The sequence below is a fragment of the Takifugu flavidus genome, chromosome 19 (genome assembly GCF_003711565.1).
Source record: "Takifugu flavidus isolate HTHZ2018 chromosome 19, ASM371156v2, whole genome shotgun sequence".
Taxonomy (NCBI): domain Eukaryota; kingdom Metazoa; phylum Chordata; class Actinopteri; order Tetraodontiformes; family Tetraodontidae; genus Takifugu; species Takifugu flavidus.
The window spans coordinates 6752774-6770807 of record NC_079538.1 but is presented as its reverse complement, the minus strand read 5'-3'; the positions used below and the strand labels follow the sequence as shown (position 1 = coordinate 6770807).

At 43.5% G+C, this 18034-nt stretch overlaps 1 protein-coding gene across 2 annotated transcripts; it reads left to right on the top strand.

Annotated features, from left to right (window-relative positions):
• Positions 1–5945: 5945 nt before the first annotated feature.
• On the top strand, positions 5946–16325 carry thbs1b (thrombospondin 1b). Of its 2 annotated transcripts, none has more exons than XM_057016986.1 (23): positions 5946–6167; positions 6272–6356; positions 6503–7062; positions 7188–7263; positions 7406–7489; positions 7578–7687; positions 8161–8286; positions 8935–9031; positions 9825–9998; positions 10130–10306; positions 10399–10572; positions 10718–10845; positions 10929–11081; positions 11189–11407; positions 11485–11592; positions 11936–12095; positions 12241–12359; positions 13000–13234; positions 13331–13558; positions 13661–13932; positions 14011–14108; positions 14195–14334; positions 14426–16325. In XM_057016986.1, exons 2-23 carry the CDS (start codon positions 6293–6295, stop codon positions 14431–14433), a joined length of 3510 nt encoding a protein of 1169 aa, XP_056872966.1. In that variant the 5' UTR covers positions 5946–6167; positions 6272–6292; the 3' UTR covers positions 14434–16325. The 2 variants fall into 2 exon arrangements, with proteins under 2 accessions (XP_056872966.1, XP_056872967.1); XM_057016987.1 differs by having other exon boundaries at positions 5959–6167; positions 6276–6356.
• Positions 16326–18034: the final 1709 nt, after the last annotated feature.

Sequence of the window (18034 nt, the reverse complement as noted above, 5' to 3'; positions counted from 1 at the left end):
ACCTCGAGGGGAGACGTTAGGTGGAGGAACATCCTTCTGGAGACCACCTGAACATCTAATTGCTGATAACATGAAGGGACACGGGATTCGACTACAGACACGCAAACGTTTCCTGGCTGAATAGAAGGTGGAAGTTTGCACACAAGTTACTGACAATGTTGGTGTACAATAGGACAAGACTTAATGTCTGGCAAGAAAGCCAAGGAAAATATCCGACTTTATGCAAATAATCTATAATATGTGTCGTATCTCCAGACTATGTTGGCGTTGCAGTGTAATTACATTCTGATTTATTTAACGATGCTACAGCTGATGAAGTTACATCAAGTTCCCACTCATGTTATTAAAAAAAGACTGATGTGTTAGTGTGGTTTATTATTGCCTATTCTGTCATGAGGGAAGTGCTGGATGTCAGCTCTAATGTAATAATATGTAATTACTTATTGTAACAAAGCATGACATGTCGTACACAAACATTCAAACCTGAATCTGTGTTCTGGATTGTAGCTCTTTTGGCTCTCTTTGTCCAGAAATGGAAGGCTTTGGGTCTTTTCTTCGCCTCATTGCAGCCCTGACATGTTCTTTAATCCTGGTTCAAAAATGAAAATCACTTCGGTACCCCAAATAGCTGTATAAATTCACTTTGTGGTTATTATTATTATGTTGATGTCAGAATATACGCACAAGCACTGCCAGCCATTTGTCCTGAAATGCTTAAAGTGACCTGTCACACAACTGTAATGACAGCGAGGCTTATTAATAACGTTCTCTCAGTGGAACAAACAAAACAAACAGACTGTGTGAATTTGATGTGGTCCACATCCTCTTTCCCACATGCAGACAAGTATGGAATTTTAAAGCACCGGTGGTTCACTTCACATGTTAAAACACACGTAACACATACTAAATCATGTTAAACAAAACTGAAGCAAGAATCTCAGAGTCAGAGCGACCAGAGGGGAGTCACAGAGTTCGCCTCCCCTCAGGACACTTGTCCAGTCATGAAGAAACCCCAGAAGAAACACACACACACACACACACACACACCACACACACACACACACACACGTACAAATGATTAGCCTTAACTGAACTTTGAGGACAATGGAAGGGGTGGACCGGTGGCCGTTGGTGCGGTTCACCACCAGGGGGCAGCAGAAACGGTCCAGTCCAGTTTTTGACCGAAACTGCAACACGAGAAAATGACACCAGAATAAAGAGAGTAGGTGCTGCAGATTAAATCTAATGGGGATGTGGGGTTCTTTAGCTCTCGTTGAGATTCCAACGAGCTGAAGATGTCAGAAAAGTTCATTGCTAGCATACTGTGCCCGCATGCAGAGAGCAAACGTGCCCACGCTAACAGGATAATTCCAGCCTGCATGTCCTTGCCGAGCCCCGGTCCACATCTGTTGCCCATAACTGCATCTGCATCATCTAATTTTGCCGTTCTTGATTCTGGCTGCACAGGTTCAGACCCATCCGACCTCTAGTTCGTGACCCCATCCCTCTTTTACCACTCTGGCTTTGTCTATTTTTTCCTCCCTTTCCTATCGGAGGGAAAGGCTTCGGGAACGTGACAACATTGGCGGCACACCCGTCGGTGCAGGAAAACCATAATTAAAAGGTTTTTTTCCCCCCTCGACCCATGTGCTTCTGAACGTGACGGTCCATCAGAGTCAGCTTTGTGAAAACATTCCGGATGAGGTCAGATTTGCTTGCACTGATGACGCAGGGACAAGGAGGGCTATTGTTGCACCTCTTGTTGTGTTGATTGAGCTGAGGGGCAATAAGAGAGATTTCAGTCCAGCCTTTGGGTTGATTAACAGGCAGATGGACCAAGGCACCCAGGATATTTATGTACGCTGAGGAGTTATCTCAAGAATGTGGACATGGCAGGTGACCTCTCTATCACCAAATAATACCGGCTGACAATAGTTTATTGCTGCTTTTGCCCAGGGGTCAAAACAGCAGCTTGTGTTTGTTTGCGCAAGGAATGTGCGTGGAACCATAAAGCACAACCACTGTTTAAATTCCCCCCGAAAAATCACATCTGGAGCAAAAACAACACGCTCACAATGACGTCTGTGGAGATTTGGAGTCCGAGGACGCATGAACTCGTTATTAAATCCATCCTTTTAATTGGGATTTAAGTCATTACGGTATCAAAGTGTTTGAACAGGTAAGTTTATCCTCCGTTAATAGTATCAACGTGTTGTCTTCGAGGGAACGTCTCATCCTCTGAACATTAAAGTTTCCACCTGTTGTTTCTCTTCTCGCAGCCAAAAAACCGTCGACCGGCTTTGACAAACATTTACAAACTGAGCCAGAAACACGATCCTCTCTGTTACTGTCAGCACGTGCATACGGTTCAGTTTCCCCAATGTTGTGTGTGTTGTGTGTTCATCCGATATATTTGTAGTGTTTAAACGAATCTGAATGTCAGAGAACGGAACATTAAAGGTATTTATTCAAACAGAACTGACTGGAGACCTTTTTCATGCTAGCAACAGATAGCAACACTTAACCTGCATCTTTTAATACATATTGAATAAAATGCTAACAATCACATGCTGTTGACGAGCTTGTTTACTATTCTGTATTCACTCTGCCTCCATATATCCCATCATCCTCTGCTGCTGCAGAGATCAGTGGTTGTACGCTACATTTCACAATGCATTATGGGATATGATGAGTGAATTAAATAGGGTTTGTTGGTCATTAACATCCGGACACTGCTACAAAATGGCATACTCACTAATTAGTGCACTATATAGGGAACAGGGAGTGGTTTCAGGATCCACTTTGTTCCCTAGCTGTTTTTAATGTGAATTCAATGTGTTGTGTATGTGTAATTACACCTGAACTTCTCTGTTCTATAACAAAATGTTCATCAACAACAAAAAACAAAACAGTGATATGAGACTGACATTAGCGTCTGTTTTCTTGGCGTAAACAGCTGGTCAACAGATGCGACACGGCTGAGACAGACCCCTGAATTAATCTGCCAGAGTTCACTGGAGACCCCATTAGAATGAAACAGAATTGGCAGTTACGCTCTCAGAAGCAATTATATCAGGTCATTCAGGACACCCAAATGTCTTTTCTTCCCCTGAGCTCTGGAATGCAAATTACATTGTCCATTGGAAGCCCGTGAAAAGAAGCTGGCGCACCGTGACCTCCTAATGGGCCTGAGATGGAGCTGGATCAGATGTACATTCCTAGACACTATTGGATATTTAGGAATCACTGAGGGGATGAGACGTCAGCGGGCTCAGTCTCTCTCCGAGCACAAGGACCAGCTAGTGACTCCTGCACAGCAGCGTCGTGGGCGAACACACTTAGGTCGGTCTGTCTGTCTGTCTGTCTGTCTGTCTGTCTGTCTGTCTGTCTGTCTGTCTGTCTGCCTGCCTGCCTGCCTGCTTGCCTGTCTGTCTGTCTGTCTGTCTGTCTGTCTGTCTGTCTGTCTGTCTGTCTGTCTGTCTGTCTGTCTGTCTGTCTGCCTGGGTGTCTGTCTGTCTGTCTATCTGTCTGCCTGCCTGCCTGCCTGTCTGTCTGTTTGTCTGTCTGCCTGCCTGCCTGCCTGTCTGTCTGTCTGCCTGACTGCCTGCCTGCCTGTCTGTCTGTCTGCCTGTCTGCCTGACTGCCTGCCTGCCTGCCTGTCTGCCTGTCTGCCTGTCTGCCTGCCTGTCTGCCTGTCTGCCTGCCTGCCTGCCTGCCTGTCTGTTTGTCTGTCTGTCTGCCTGCCTGCCTGCCTGCCTGCCTGCCTGCCTGCCTGTCTGCCTGCCTGTCTGTCTGTTTGTCTGTCTGTCTGCCTGCCTGCCTGCCTGCCTGTCTGCCTGCCTGCCTGCCTGCCTGCCTGTCTGCCTGCCTGTCTGCCTGCCTGCCTGCCTGCCTGGGTGTTGCACGTGGTGCCCTAACCTCCGTGATCTTCCCCGGTGACCCCAGGCAGAGCAGAGCGTAAACTACAAACTCCACACAGCACCTGTGTGTGGTTGTCAGGTGACTCCCCCTGGTCAGGTGGCCTGACACTCATTTCCATAATGAACATATCAAGTTTTAATTTCATGGACATCACTTCAGTGACAGCCGATGCGCATCATCTCAGCTTATTGAACAAGGCCAGTTCTGAAGGACCGAATCATATGTTTCATTCCCATGGTCTGGCGTTCAAAGGGGCCGATCCTCAGCCTAAAGCCATGAGAGAGAGCATCATGAGAATGCACGTCCTCCTCTAATCTGCACCAGTAAAAGAATTCTGAAACTCTGAATCATCAGTTCTCTGAAGCTGCGAGGAAATCTTGGCTGAAGGAGCAGAAAGACAGAGAGAAGATGGAGAAAGGATATTGGCAACAGAAAGAGGGACAGAAGGTCAGAGGTGTTTTTCAGCTGTCCCAAAAAGTCCCTGAGGGACTTCCTGTACCTGAACTGACTGGGACAAAGAGAGGACAGTGTAACACACATGAGTGTGAGACACAAGTCTGCCCTTTTCTCTTCTGCTTTCTCATGAGTCTCCTTTTCCTTCTATTCTTTTAGTCATCCCATTTCCTTGACACCATAATCAGCTTTCCCGTGCAAACGCTACATTTCTTCAGACGTGTCATAAAGTCGGCTCTCCAAAAGTCTGAAATGACTTTCCAACAGCAGGTCTAACCTTCTGGACAGAGCTCATAATTTGTCATTTTCGGGAAAATATGAATGAAATTTTAAGAGGGTGAAGTTGGGAATATCATCAACGCAGTAGAAACGTGTGCTGAAGAACAGCAGAAGAGTAAATGGACGTGATTACATTCCACGGCGGCGCTCACACATATCAGAACAGGCGCACCTTTATTTTGAACTATTTCAGCGTACGCTACAGATGTGCTGACTGTCCTGCTGCCCAGGCACCGACAGTGTGTCCTGCACAGGCTGAAACAGGCCGCCTTCAGTCTTCGTCCACATCCTGAACGAGACAGAGACACTCAGGCACCAGTCAAGTCAGCTCAGCTGTGACCTCAGGACCCCTTCGGGGGAGAGCTTCAGGTTTACCTCCAGTCTGCTGTGATGACGCTCTGTAATCTGTCAGTACATCTGAATACCATCATGTCATATGCATCATATAAACAACAGACTGTGGGTAACTAATTGTGCGTGTGTGTGTGTGTATATATACGCTTCAGGGCAAATCTGAAATGTGACACTAAATTAAAGAAACAGGAGGTGATGCTGGACAGTAAATAGGTTTGTAATTCAACTCAGTTAATGGGTGATTCTGGTTGAGTATAGGTTTAAGTCATTTCTTTAACGATAGATGTTCAATGACACATCGATCTCATTTAAATTGTGTTTTTATTTTTAAAAGTTTAATGTCCCGCCTTTCTTTTTATTAAAAAACATAAAAATAAGTAGATAATAACTGAGTGTTGCTCAGTGTTGCTGAGTGTTGCTGTCTGAACATGCAGCATCACTGTAACCAATCACGCCCATTTTGCTACATTATTACAAATATTATTTCAATAATCGTCAGATTCGATGCGGGCGCTTCTGTTGTCACTCCAGTGAACTCACGACGACGCCTAGTGGCGGTGTTTGGTAACGGCAGCAAAGCGAACCCCGTTGAACCTTTGCAGGTCTGAGATATTGCACATAAAAAGATGTCTGAATACAATGAGCACATATTCTCTCGCGTGTGCGTGGTGCATTGTGGGACACATAGTTCATTAGTGTTATATTACACGAATATTTATGCTATTCAGGTGGGCATTCGGGAGAGGTGCTGATTGATGGAGGCTGAGAGGAAACAAGGATTCTTTTAAGAGTCTGAGTGCATCTCTCTTTCTCTCTCTCTTTCTCTCTTCCTCCCTCTACGCCCCCTCCCTCTCTCTCCATCTCTCTAAGCTCGTCCCTTCTCTCCCTCACTATGATTGGACGAGGCTACTTCTTAGGAATGGCACCAAACTATTTAAATAGCACTTTGTCCCCCTTCAGCTTGAAAGGAACGTTTTTAGCCGCACGGGAATTTTTCTATCAATTAAATAAAACTTCTGAATAACTTTATTGGACTTTTTTTTTTTTGCTCGATATATATTTTCCTTTTAATATTTCACTAGAAATTCCTCTTGTTTGGATTATTGACGGATTACTTTCTGGATTTTATTGCGTTATTTGAAGTGCTGTTTGTGAAGCAGGTTGGTGACAAATATCCTCAGACTAGAGTCACGCTAAATATTATTTCCAGGTCTAACCTGTGCAAAACGTTGATTAACCTGACACTTGTGGTCGCTTGTTGCAGGCAGCAGGTCGGTGTTTCACCATGAAGCTGACTGGGATATTTTTGCTTTTAATACTTTGGACCTGCGAGTGTACGAGAGAGGCAGGTAAGTTTGGCTGCGCGTCAACCTGAACTTTATACACTCTAAAGACCATGACAGTTTATTTTGCATGAATTATTAGTTAATAACTAAAACATATGCGGTCCACCCAACGTTCTTCTGCTGCTCAGACTGCTCTTTTCATCTTGCAGAGAGCCGTGATGACAATAGTGTCTATGACTTGTTCGAGCTCGTCCAAGTCCCCAGGAAGAACCACGGGGTCACGCTGGTCAAAGGCGATGATCCCTACAGCCCTGCCTACAAGATCCTCAACCCGGACCTGATCCCTGCGGTCCCCGATAATGCTTTCAGTGACCTCATCGACTCCATTCACGCCGAAAGAGGGTTTATCCTGATGCTCAATTTCAAGCAGTTCAAGCGAACCAGGGGAAGCCTTCTCACCGTGGAGAAGAAGGATGGCTCCGGACCCGTGTTTGAGGTCATCTCCAACGGTAAAGCGAACACGCTGGACATCGTTTTCTCCACCGAGAACAAGCAGCAGGTGGTTTCCATCGAAGATGTGGACCTGGCGACGAGCCACTGGAAGAACATCACGCTGTTCGTGCAGGAAGACCAGGCGCAGCTGTATGTGGGATGCGAGGACGTGAACACAGCCGAGCTGGACGCGCCCATTCATAGCATCCTGACGCAGGAGACCCCGGCCAGTGCGCGGCTGAGGATCGGCAAAGGCGCAGTGAATGACAGGTTCATGGTGAGAGTGACGGGGGGGCATGGGCAAAACGCAGAATTTACCCTAGAACATTGATCGTTTGTTTCAATTATTCCTATTATAGTAGCCGATTAAGTCCTAATTTGATGATCATTTGACGGTTGCAGGGCGTCCTACAAAATGTGCGCTTTGTGTTTGGAACCACACTGAATGCCATCCTCCGTAACAAAGGATGCCAAAACTGTGAGTAATTATTCCAGCCTGTGATATTATTTACCACTTGTCATAAAATTAGATAAAATTCTATTCTTTTCAATTTTGCCTGTGGTGTAAAATGTATAAATTTTATACCAAAAACTGTTTTGACACGTCCTTTGTTTTTCAGCTGTTACAAGTGAAACTATGATCCTGGAGAACCTTAATGGCTCCTCAGCCATCAGAACAGAGTACACTGGACACAAAACTAAAGGTATCACATGCTACATGAAAGTCTGATGTTCTGTGAACTGCAGCTCAGCTCTGGTCTGACTGATCTGTCTGGTTTTGTCCCGGTGAAGACCTGCAGATGGTCTGTGGCTTTTCCTGTGAGGACCTGATCAGCATGTTCAAGGAACTGAAGAGTCTCGGCGTAGTCGTGAAGGAACTGTCCAATGAGCTCCGTCAGCTGGTGAGAGAAGAGTCCAGATGTCTGGTGGCAGGATGCATGAGACTGCCTGCCTGCCTGTCTCTCCGTGTGTCTGTTGGCCAGTTGCCTCCTTGTGCCGTCAGTGCGTGTGTGCACTTGTCCAACACAGTCAGACACTGAATTTTCAGCTGTTAATGGTTTTTCAAATGTTGCACCGTCATAAACAGAAAACAGACAAATGGACAAAGGAGCCTGCAGAGGCGGGCTTGAAATAATTTACATTATGCTGAGTTTAAATCTATTAAAGAGCTGTATTTATTCACATTAATAAATGTAACAAATACAAATTATATTCAATTTTTTGGGCTGTCCTCCCACTTCCTGAGACATATGAGCAACAGCCTCTATTGATCCATAATTTTAATGTGGTGGAAGAAATTAAAAACCAAATTCCATCATTAAGAACACACAATTGACACACAAAACACCTGTCTCCGTTTCATCCCCCTTCACAGACAGATGAGAACAAGCTGATAAAGAATCGCATTGGCATCCACAACGGCGTCTGCATCCATAACGGAATCATGCACAAGAACAGAGACGAGTGGACGGTAGACGACTGCACTGAGTGCACTTGTCAGGTGAGACTCCAGAGAGTACTTAACCACGTGCGTGTCGAGCTGGTCGCACACGTTTAATCTAAACCCACACTCAAGCAGACAGACACACACTTACCAGCTCTCAGCTAATTAGTGGTGTGAAGAGCTGGGGGAGGACCAGTGGTCTGTTGTCAGAAGAGCAACTTCAGTGTGTCCTCAAGAGACTTGACTACACATTAGGTGATAGATTGCCTGTAATTAAGAATAAATCCTTGGCTTTGACAGAGTGGAACAAGGAGAGGAATACAAAATGCTTGGTGGAGAAGCCAAAGGCTTTTTCCTGATTTCCCCTCCTACTTATACAGCAGTTAGCCCCTTTTTGGCATTTTTCACATCACAGTTCCAGAAAAGGGAACAACAGCAGCGCAGGAGGCCTTTATTACTGCTGAGAGACATACTGGTTCCACAGGCAGATTGTGTGTTTGTACTTCAGGGACCAGTCTGGCCTCTATTTACGCAGATATCGATGCGCCTTTGTTTGAGTGCAGCAGCTTAGTAAATATGTAAATGTACAATATACTATGTAAAATATGGATACTGAGCAGACACGAGTAATAATGAGCCAACACTGCAGCAATGTCAGTTGATATCTATGTAATTAATCATATACTCCATCTGGGGTTTTTGCAGAACTCTGCTACTGTGTGTCGCAAGATCTCCTGTCCGGTGATCTCCTGTACTAATGCTACTATACCTGATCGGGAATGCTGCCCGCACTGTGGAACACGTGAGCATTTCTGTTTTCTAATGACCCCCTCATTGTCAGCACCTTACTGAAAGGAACACCATAATTACCATGACGTATTGGTGCTCAAAGCTGGTGTATAAATGGACTATATGAGCTACAAACTAAACTCTGAACTAATGGACAGCCTTGAAACACTAACTCATTCATTGAAGCTGGGATTTTTTTATTATTTTTTTGCCATTTTAGCAGAAAAAAAATCCATGAATATTTCTTAGGATTTAGAGGTTTCTATTTAGAAGAACGAATGCTAATTTTAGAGATGATTTAGCTGAAATAACATCTGAAGAACTGAAAGGGTTCCTATATGTTTGGAACACTGCTGTTTTGTATCCCCTAGCATCTTTTAGTTCTTAAGTTCAAATTGTTTTCATTTGCTAAATAGGCCAATGGTAGAGCAGAAAATTGCTTGGCTCTTAGGTGAAGACATAATTTCCTTGAAAGGAAGTGACAAGTGGCAACATTCATTCAGCTTCGTGTTTCAGCTACTTGTTTTAGTTATTGCTCACACACAACATTGTGCAGGAAATGGGCTTCTGCTTTGGGAATTCAGAATCTAATGGGCTTCTCCATGTACCCCAAGGAGAGTGTTCCTTTTAATGTCTTACTCTCTTAACACCAGCCCGTTTCTCATTGCTATTGTCTTGACTTTTCAAGCAGTATCTTATCATTGTTGCCTGGGAATCTGTTTGCAAATCAGATGCTGTTGCCCTGGAATATCTCTGTTATTGTCTCCACATTTCCCTTTCCCTAATATTATCTGCCTTTTGCTCAGCGAGCGACTCTGCAGAGGACAGTTGGTCACCATGGTCTGAATGGACCCATTGTTCTGCGTCGTGTGGGCGGGGCATCCAGCAGCGCGGGCGCTCTTGCGATCGTATCAATAACAACTGTGAGGGCACCTCAGTGCAGACCCGAGACTGCTACCTACAGGAGTGTGACAAGCGATGTGAGTTAAGCCAAGATGATCTCTATTGTCATTCAATTTTTCTGCTGTTAAATGCAATTTTGTTTTGGCCACCATTGTTGGACAGTTTGCTTCTTGATTACTGACCTCTGACCCGTATTTATGGCCTTTAGTCAAGCAAGACGGCAGCTGGAGTCACTGGTCGCCTTGGTCATCTTGCTCTGTCACCTGTGGTGCTGGTGTCATCACCCGTATCCGCCTGTGTAACTCCCCCATGCCCCAGTTTGGAGGCAAGAGCTGTACTGGAGAGGGTCGGCAAACTGAGAAGTGTCAGAAGTCTCCATGCCCAAGTAACTTTCCACCTTTTTGAATCCCTTAATCATGGTACACAGCAAGAATAGTAAAAAAAAAATCATTGATGTTTGCGCCTTGTTGCCCACAGTCAATGGGAACTGGGGGCCCTGGTCACCATGGGACACGTGCACACTCACCTGTGGGGGTGGTGTCCAAATTCGAAAGCGTCTCTGCAATGACCCCGAACCGAAACATGGTGGAAAAGAGTGTGTTGGTGATGCCAAAGACATCCAGACTTGCAATAACAAGTCCTGCCCTATTGGTGCGACATCAGCTGTATTTTTCAATCTTCATGAAGAAAATGTCTTATATTGTTCTAGTTTAACACATTAAGAGGATTGAGTATATAAAGCACTACACCTGAATGTTACTAATGTCTTATTAATGAGCCTACATTGCTTTTTTAGATGGATGCCTGTCTAACCCCTGCTTTGCTGGAGTCAAGTGCACCAGTTTTCATGATGGTTCCTGGAAGTGTGGAAAATGCCCTGTTGGCTACAGTGGTAATGGAGTTAAGTGTAAAGACATTGATGAGGTACGATAAAGCTCCTTCATGATTTGACGGTTTATCAGACTATGTCTTTGGAGACTCAATAGTACCATCTCTCCTAAAAACAGTGTAAAGAGGTACCTGATACTTGCTTCGAGTTTAATGGTGTACACCGCTGCGAGAACACAGATCCTGGTTACAACTGTCTACCATGCCCTCCTCGTTACTCAGGACCCCAACCATATGGTAAAGGTGTTGAGCAAGCTGTTGCAAAGAAACAGGTAAGAGTTGTCATTCACAGCACAGTGAAAACTCAAATGTTCCGGCAGGCAGTTGAGGTGTGAGCCGCTGTCAGCCTGATTACTGATCAATCGCCTCTCTTCTTTAGGTCTGCACTCCTCGTAATCCCTGCCTCGACGGAAGCCACGAGTGCAATAAAAATGCCCGCTGTAACTACCTTGGACACTTTGCCGATCCCATGTACCGTTGCGAATGCAAGCCTGGCTATGCTGGCAATGGCCATATCTGTGGAGAGGACACGGATCTAGATGGCTGGCCCAATTCGGACCTGATTTGTGTGGAGAACGCCACCTACCACTGCAAGAAGGTACATAATTACTTACTCAGCTGTTTTCGGTGTTTGTGTGTTGTGTTTTTGATCCAATTCTGTTATTGGTTATCCAGGATAACTGCCCCAACCTTCCCAATTCGGGACAAGAAGATTACGATAAAGATGGTATTGGAGATGCGTGTGACAATGATGATGACAATGACGGCATTCCAGATGACAGGGTAGGTAAGACTGTTCAAATGGAACCGGGAGGAATGTGTTCACATGGGCTTTTTGCTTTCACTATTCATGAGAGTTAATAAGGAGGCTCTCTAGGAAAACAAATGTCCCTTAGAGCCTGAGCCAAAACCTCAAATTCCAAAACTGAAGTATGAAGGAAACTGCTGTATGGTTGCTAATTCCAACATTAAAAATTGGGACAGGACCTAAAACTAAAGGACCTCTTCATTTGCATCACACTGTATTAGAGCTGTTCAGCCTCAAATAGGCAAGAATTTCAGTAGAATATGTATCCTAAACTTGCTCTCTAACCTTCTTTTTCATATTTAAAAAAAAAAAAAACAGGACAACTGCCCATTTGTGTACAACCCCAGACAGTATGACTATGACCGCGATGATGTGGGTGACCGCTGTGACAATTGCCCCTACAACAGTAACCCAGACCAGACAGATACAGATAATAATGGAGAGGGAGACGCCTGTGCTGTGGACATTGATGGAGATGGTGAGTGCTAAAGACAACAGTATTTTAAAGTAAATAACTGCACTGTGTGTTGCACCTGTCGTTATTTTGCATCTTGGATTCATAATCCCGAACTAGATTGTAATGTAGATTAAATATTTACTCTGTGTTTTTTATTGTTTCCCAGGCATACTGAATGAGAAGGACAACTGTCCCTATGTGTACAATGTTGACCAAAGAGACACAGACCTTGATGGTGTAGGAGACATGTGTGACAACTGTCCTCTTGAACATAATCCCGATCAGGTGCGTGGACGCCACCAATGCCCATTTCCTTCCACCTCACCCAACCGCAATAATCCACATTCACCTCCCTGCCTTTTTCTATAGCTCAGCAAATATCTGTGTTCCAATTGAGACAGAGCCTCTGTGAATAGCCCTGAATGGCCCTGTAACATTGGAAGCAAATCCTGCATGGAGCTCAAGGGCACATCAATTCAATAAGGCATAGCGGGAGAGTGCAGGGTATTTTCAATGGCCCATTGACATTAGCTACCTAATGTGAAGAAAGAGGCCCCAGCCTGCGGAATGGTCTGGCCTTAGGCTGTGTACATGAGCGGCCTCCACACCATGGGCCAGCTCAGTCCACCTGCACTGTGCTACACTGAGAAATAGGAATGTGTCGCACAAAGCATTGAGCAAAACAGAGGGGAGTCTAAATCTATATCTAATGCTGTATTAAAAGAGTGAATTACAAACTTCAAAGCAAAAATGAACACAGACAGAAAAAGAAACAGGAGCAGTGTATGGACTTTATCTAAACTTATCAATTCTCCAATTTGCCCAATAGGGCCAGATGTTGAATCAAATTTTGTTGTTTGCACATAATTACTGAATATAAGGACCTTTTTCAGCATAAATTGAAATAAATCTTGTCTTAATTCAGGTGGACTCAGATGACGACCGTGTAGGAGACAAGTGTGACAGCAACCAGGACATCGATGAGGACGGACACCAGAACAATCTGGACAATTGCCCATACATACCTAACGCCAACCAGGCTGACCATGACAAGGATGGAAAGGGAGACGCCTGTGACCATGATGATGATAATGATGGCATCCCTGATGAAAAGGACAACTGCAGGCTCGCCTTCAATCCAGACCAGCTGGACTCTGATGGTGTGTAAAATAAATCACCTTCCAGCTCTAAAGGATCCTATTCCTAAGACACACAGTCCACATATGACATATGACTTAATGATATTTCTTTTTTAGGCGATGGTCGTGGTGATGTCTGCAAGGATGATTTTGACCAAGACAAAGTGCCCGACATCTATGATGTGTGCCCTGAAAATGTTGACATTAGTGAGACAGACTTCCGTAAATTCCAGATGGTTCCTTTGGATCCCAAGGGCACATCGCAGATTGACCCTAACTGGGTTGTTCGTCATCAAGGCAAAGAGCTGGTTCAGACAGTCAACTGTGACCCTGGCATTGCTGTTGGTGAGTGAAGTTTGTAGTAGCTGAGAGCAACCAATTATTCACAATATATAGTATTAAGCATTAACTTCTGTTTTTACACTCTGACTTGTGTCTGTACTTTAGGTTACCATGAATTCAATTCAGTGGATTTTAGCGGGACGTTCTTCATAAACACTGAGAGGGATGATGACTATGCAGGTTTTGTGTTTGGCTACCAGTCCAGCTCCAGGTTTTATGTTGTGATGTGGAAGCAAATTACACAGACATACTGGTCAAATAAACCCACCAAGGCCCAAGGTTATTCTGGCTTGTCCATCAAAGTGGTTAACTCTACCACCGGCCCAGGGGAGCACCTCAGAAATGCCCTCTGGCACACAGGAAATACTGCAGGACAGGTAAGGAATATTTTAGCCTTGGTATTCTCCTAGATGACTGGATGAATTTAACGCAATATATATTTTGTGACGCCTTAGGTTCGCACTCTCTGGCATGACCCTAAGAATGTAGGATGGAAGGACTTTACTGCCTACAGATGGCATCTGATCCACAGACCGAGAACTGGGCTCATTAGGTAGACACAAGATCTTATTTCATTCATATGCAACTGTGCTTTTTATATATACACTTTATCATTTTTTCCCATTGTTTTTTTTACAGGGTTTTGATGTATGAAGGCAAGAAAATCATGGCTGATTCCGGAAACATATATGACAAGACCTACGCAGGAGGCAGGCTAGGTCTTTTTGTCTTCTCACAAGAGATGGTATACTTTTCAGACCTCAAGTATGAATGCAGAGGTAAGGATTTCTTTTTGTTTTTATAGGAAAAAATCAGCTTTTTAGAGATTTAAATTTGGTCCTTAAATTGTGTGTCTCTTTCCCAAAACAGATGCCTAATTCCAGGGCAGACTGCTCTGAGGAATGCACCTTGTCTGTATAAAGTATGAACTTATGTATTCTTATGCAACGTCCAGGGACCCTTTTTTATTTTTTTATCCCCGCAAGTCTCTCTTCTTTGCGGTACGCACACTGAGATGGGGCAACATGCTTGGCCTCGGTAGCTGGAAACTGTTTTGGCGGCAAACCACCAACCTGTCTACTACCAGCTGAGGATTGGAACACCCCTTCTCCTCTATCCCACAGGAGCATGGAGAGCCAGGCAAAAACAGAAAACAAACCTTCCAGCTTCCACCATTAGAATACAAACACCTTTCTGTCCCAGCTCTACCTGCGCTCACCCTCTTCTGAAAGACTTTATCTATCTCTGTGCGGGACTAGCTCCCTATAGACAACTATGCACTTCCAAGTCTTTATACCTCTCTTTTTATAACTCAATTCTTTAGCCTGTGTGTCTTCTGGATGAAGATCCCAAAGAAAAAGACACCTGATAAAATAGTCCCGTTGCTTTAGTAGATCTGCCAAAATGTGCATTTGTCATGATACGACTCATGAGGACTCAAAAGATGAAGGCAACAGTAGCATTTTTTTTAGCAATCTCTCTTGATAGACAAATGTTTGGGAATGGAGTCAACATAAGGAGAATTTGGTGTCGTGGATGTTTGTATTCATGTGTGCTGTATTTGAGAATGTAATTGAAAGAAGAAAGTACTTTTACGTGTCTACCTAAGAATCTCCGAGGAAAGAAACTGCAGAGAGGAGAAATGCAACATCAAAATTAGGGTAGCTGTCCTAAAGTTAGCATGAGCTTTGTTTATGTTGTCTGGTTAACTAAACAATTCTCAGGGTGAGATGGAAGTGGCAACTTTTCTATTTCAAACCAGTCAGGAAAGATCTGTGGCCAGTTATCTCAACACCAGTATTGCACCCAAAATACTTCCCATCTTACACTCAAACCTTTGGCGATGAAGAGATCTGTCTTCCTCAGCTTCGGGGGATTTCAATTTAAAATTTGTAAATACATGTAATTTATTGAGTCGTGCCTACAATGTAGGCAGCAAAGCAAGACTAAAAAATCTGAGGAGGTCCGAAAATATTCAACATCACATAGAATGCATAAAAATCTGTTAAAGACTGGTGTCTAATGCCAGATCACCTTCAGTTGTACAAAATGTTCTTGTTCTTGTATTCAATATTCTTCTGATAGAGCTGTTTTGGGGCTTGGGTGCCTTTGACTTAATCTTTGATTTACAAATGTTACCTCATATCGTTGTACGATTTGATCAAAACCCACAAACAAGCAAAAAAAAACACCCCACAACACAAAGTATTTTTTCATATTTTTCTGACATCTTAGTGCTACTGTAGCATAGCTGTAAATAGTGTCGTATCATTTGGGGGGAGGGAAGAAGAAAAGAGGCTCCCAATCATAAGATCTGCTCTGTTGAAAATATAGGTAAAATGGGAGATTTGTTCTTTTATAAAGAATTTTGCTTTATCACATAGGTCCAATGCTGTCTGTAGCAGATAAATTATTTTTCTTTTTTTGATATATATATATCTTAGTTGTTTCTGAGAGGTCGATTTTTGTGTTTGAGTGATCGTGTGTGTAGAGGAATGCTATTTAAATAATTTATCGGGATTTGCTGCCTCCACGAAAGGCTCGGGTCCATCTGTATAAACGGTTTGCACACTGACGTGAGGATGTTCTGTTCTTTATGGTTTTTCCCTTCTTTTTTATTGTGTATCATTTTTACCATTATTTTTGTATGATTAGAGTTACTTGTCTGTAAACAGTTTCTTAGTTGTACAAAGCGGAACGCTGTTTTTATTCATAGCGCCTATTTTGCTACATACTTTAAGACAATAAATAGTTTTTAAAATTCCCAAAAGCGGCCTCCATTTGTCTTGAGTATATCTTCTGGAATTTCAGTAGAAATTGCTTTAATAATGTAGGAAAAGCTCCAGGAGAAGCCTCACTGGGTTGACTCTTAGACTAGTGGTTTTCATTAGGTCTGTGGCAGCCTCGAGGTTTCAAACCTGAACACTCCAAAGTCAAAAAGAATGCCAAGTTCCCTGAAGGCACGGACAAAGCGGTACTTTCAGGCCTTTGTGCAGACAGGCATGCATAGACTCTATGATGAAGGCCACATGAGGAATGTGACACAGATGTCTGCTTCCCAGCTCCATCTCCCTGACCCCTCTGATCCGCTCTGACCTCTGCACATGGCTGAACAACACAAAACGCAAATATTGGCCTGACACTAACCTTGACATTGGCTGCCTAGCTCAAAGACACAGACACAGAATATCAAATGTCTTAGATACAATAGCATAACTTCATAATACAAGATGGTACATGTTGGTCCAACCCTGGTGAGCAACACAATCAAATTCAAACATTTCCAAAGTGAGGACAGGCTGTCCTCAGGAGTCACTGTTGACATGCAGGAGAGCTTACTGGTTAAAATCTTTGGTTGTCCAAACATTTTTGAAAAGCAAGCACACAGATTTCTGTGTTTGACAGTAGGTGAGCAGGAATACACACAAACCTGCAAATAATTAACAGTTTCTCTGGCATGGAGAAAATTAAACCAGGGTATGGGATGTCAAATGTAATGGCTGTAAATATAATGTTAAAATTAGCCAGGGGAATTTTGACGCAGCTGATTTACTACATTAATTTTTCTATTTAAGCACTAAGAGATTGCCATATAGGGAGGGGGGGTGTGTGTGAGTCCATACAAACAATATTTCCACAGTTGTTTAGTACTTTATTGATTCTGTTATTGAGATACATAATATAAAGAGAGCTATTCCTAAACTCTCGACCTTTGTGTGAGAGGATCAGGAACCTTCAGAAGTGCAGGATGGGTGTTTTTTGGCATTCGTGTGGTTCATTTCTCAGGACTCAGATGTAGCTGATTCATAATTTCCTGCTATCTCAAGGAATCAATCAAGCAAGTCTCTCCAGCAAGACAGAGCCGTTTTTCATTTTTGCTTTCTAAACATCTGTCACTGCCTCCATTTTTCTTTCTACGAGGCTACGCTAGTTTTAACCTCACCTGTTCCCTGAAAGTGTCAGCTCGTTGCTCGGAGCTGCGGACCAATAACAAAATCACATTGTGTGATCTAAGACGATGATGGAGATGATGTTTTGTTGTTTCTTGTACTTCATTTGTCTGTTTGGTCATGGTGGCTTCCTCTCTGCCCATGCATGAAAACCACCTCTTCTTCAACTTATTCTGAAATAAAAGAAATCCAACTTTGTCCATGCCAGTGGTTGAAGAATGACTTACCATACAGCTTTTAAGAAGTTGAGTGAGAGATAACGATCTTTTATCTCTTTCTCTTGCTACCAAAATTATCTTTGTCTATTGTTTATATTCTGGAGAACTACAAAAGGAACTATTCTTATATCCACAATATAAATCCACAGTAATTATTCAGAACATAGCATTCTAAAATTTAAATGTTTTTGCCAATTGATTCCAAAAATATTGTTCCAAGTTTTAAGGTCCAGATCCACTGTTACAGAGACTGCTCTGCTACTTTAAACTGGAAGCCTTCCGGAATGAAAATCGGTGGCCGTTATTACGCG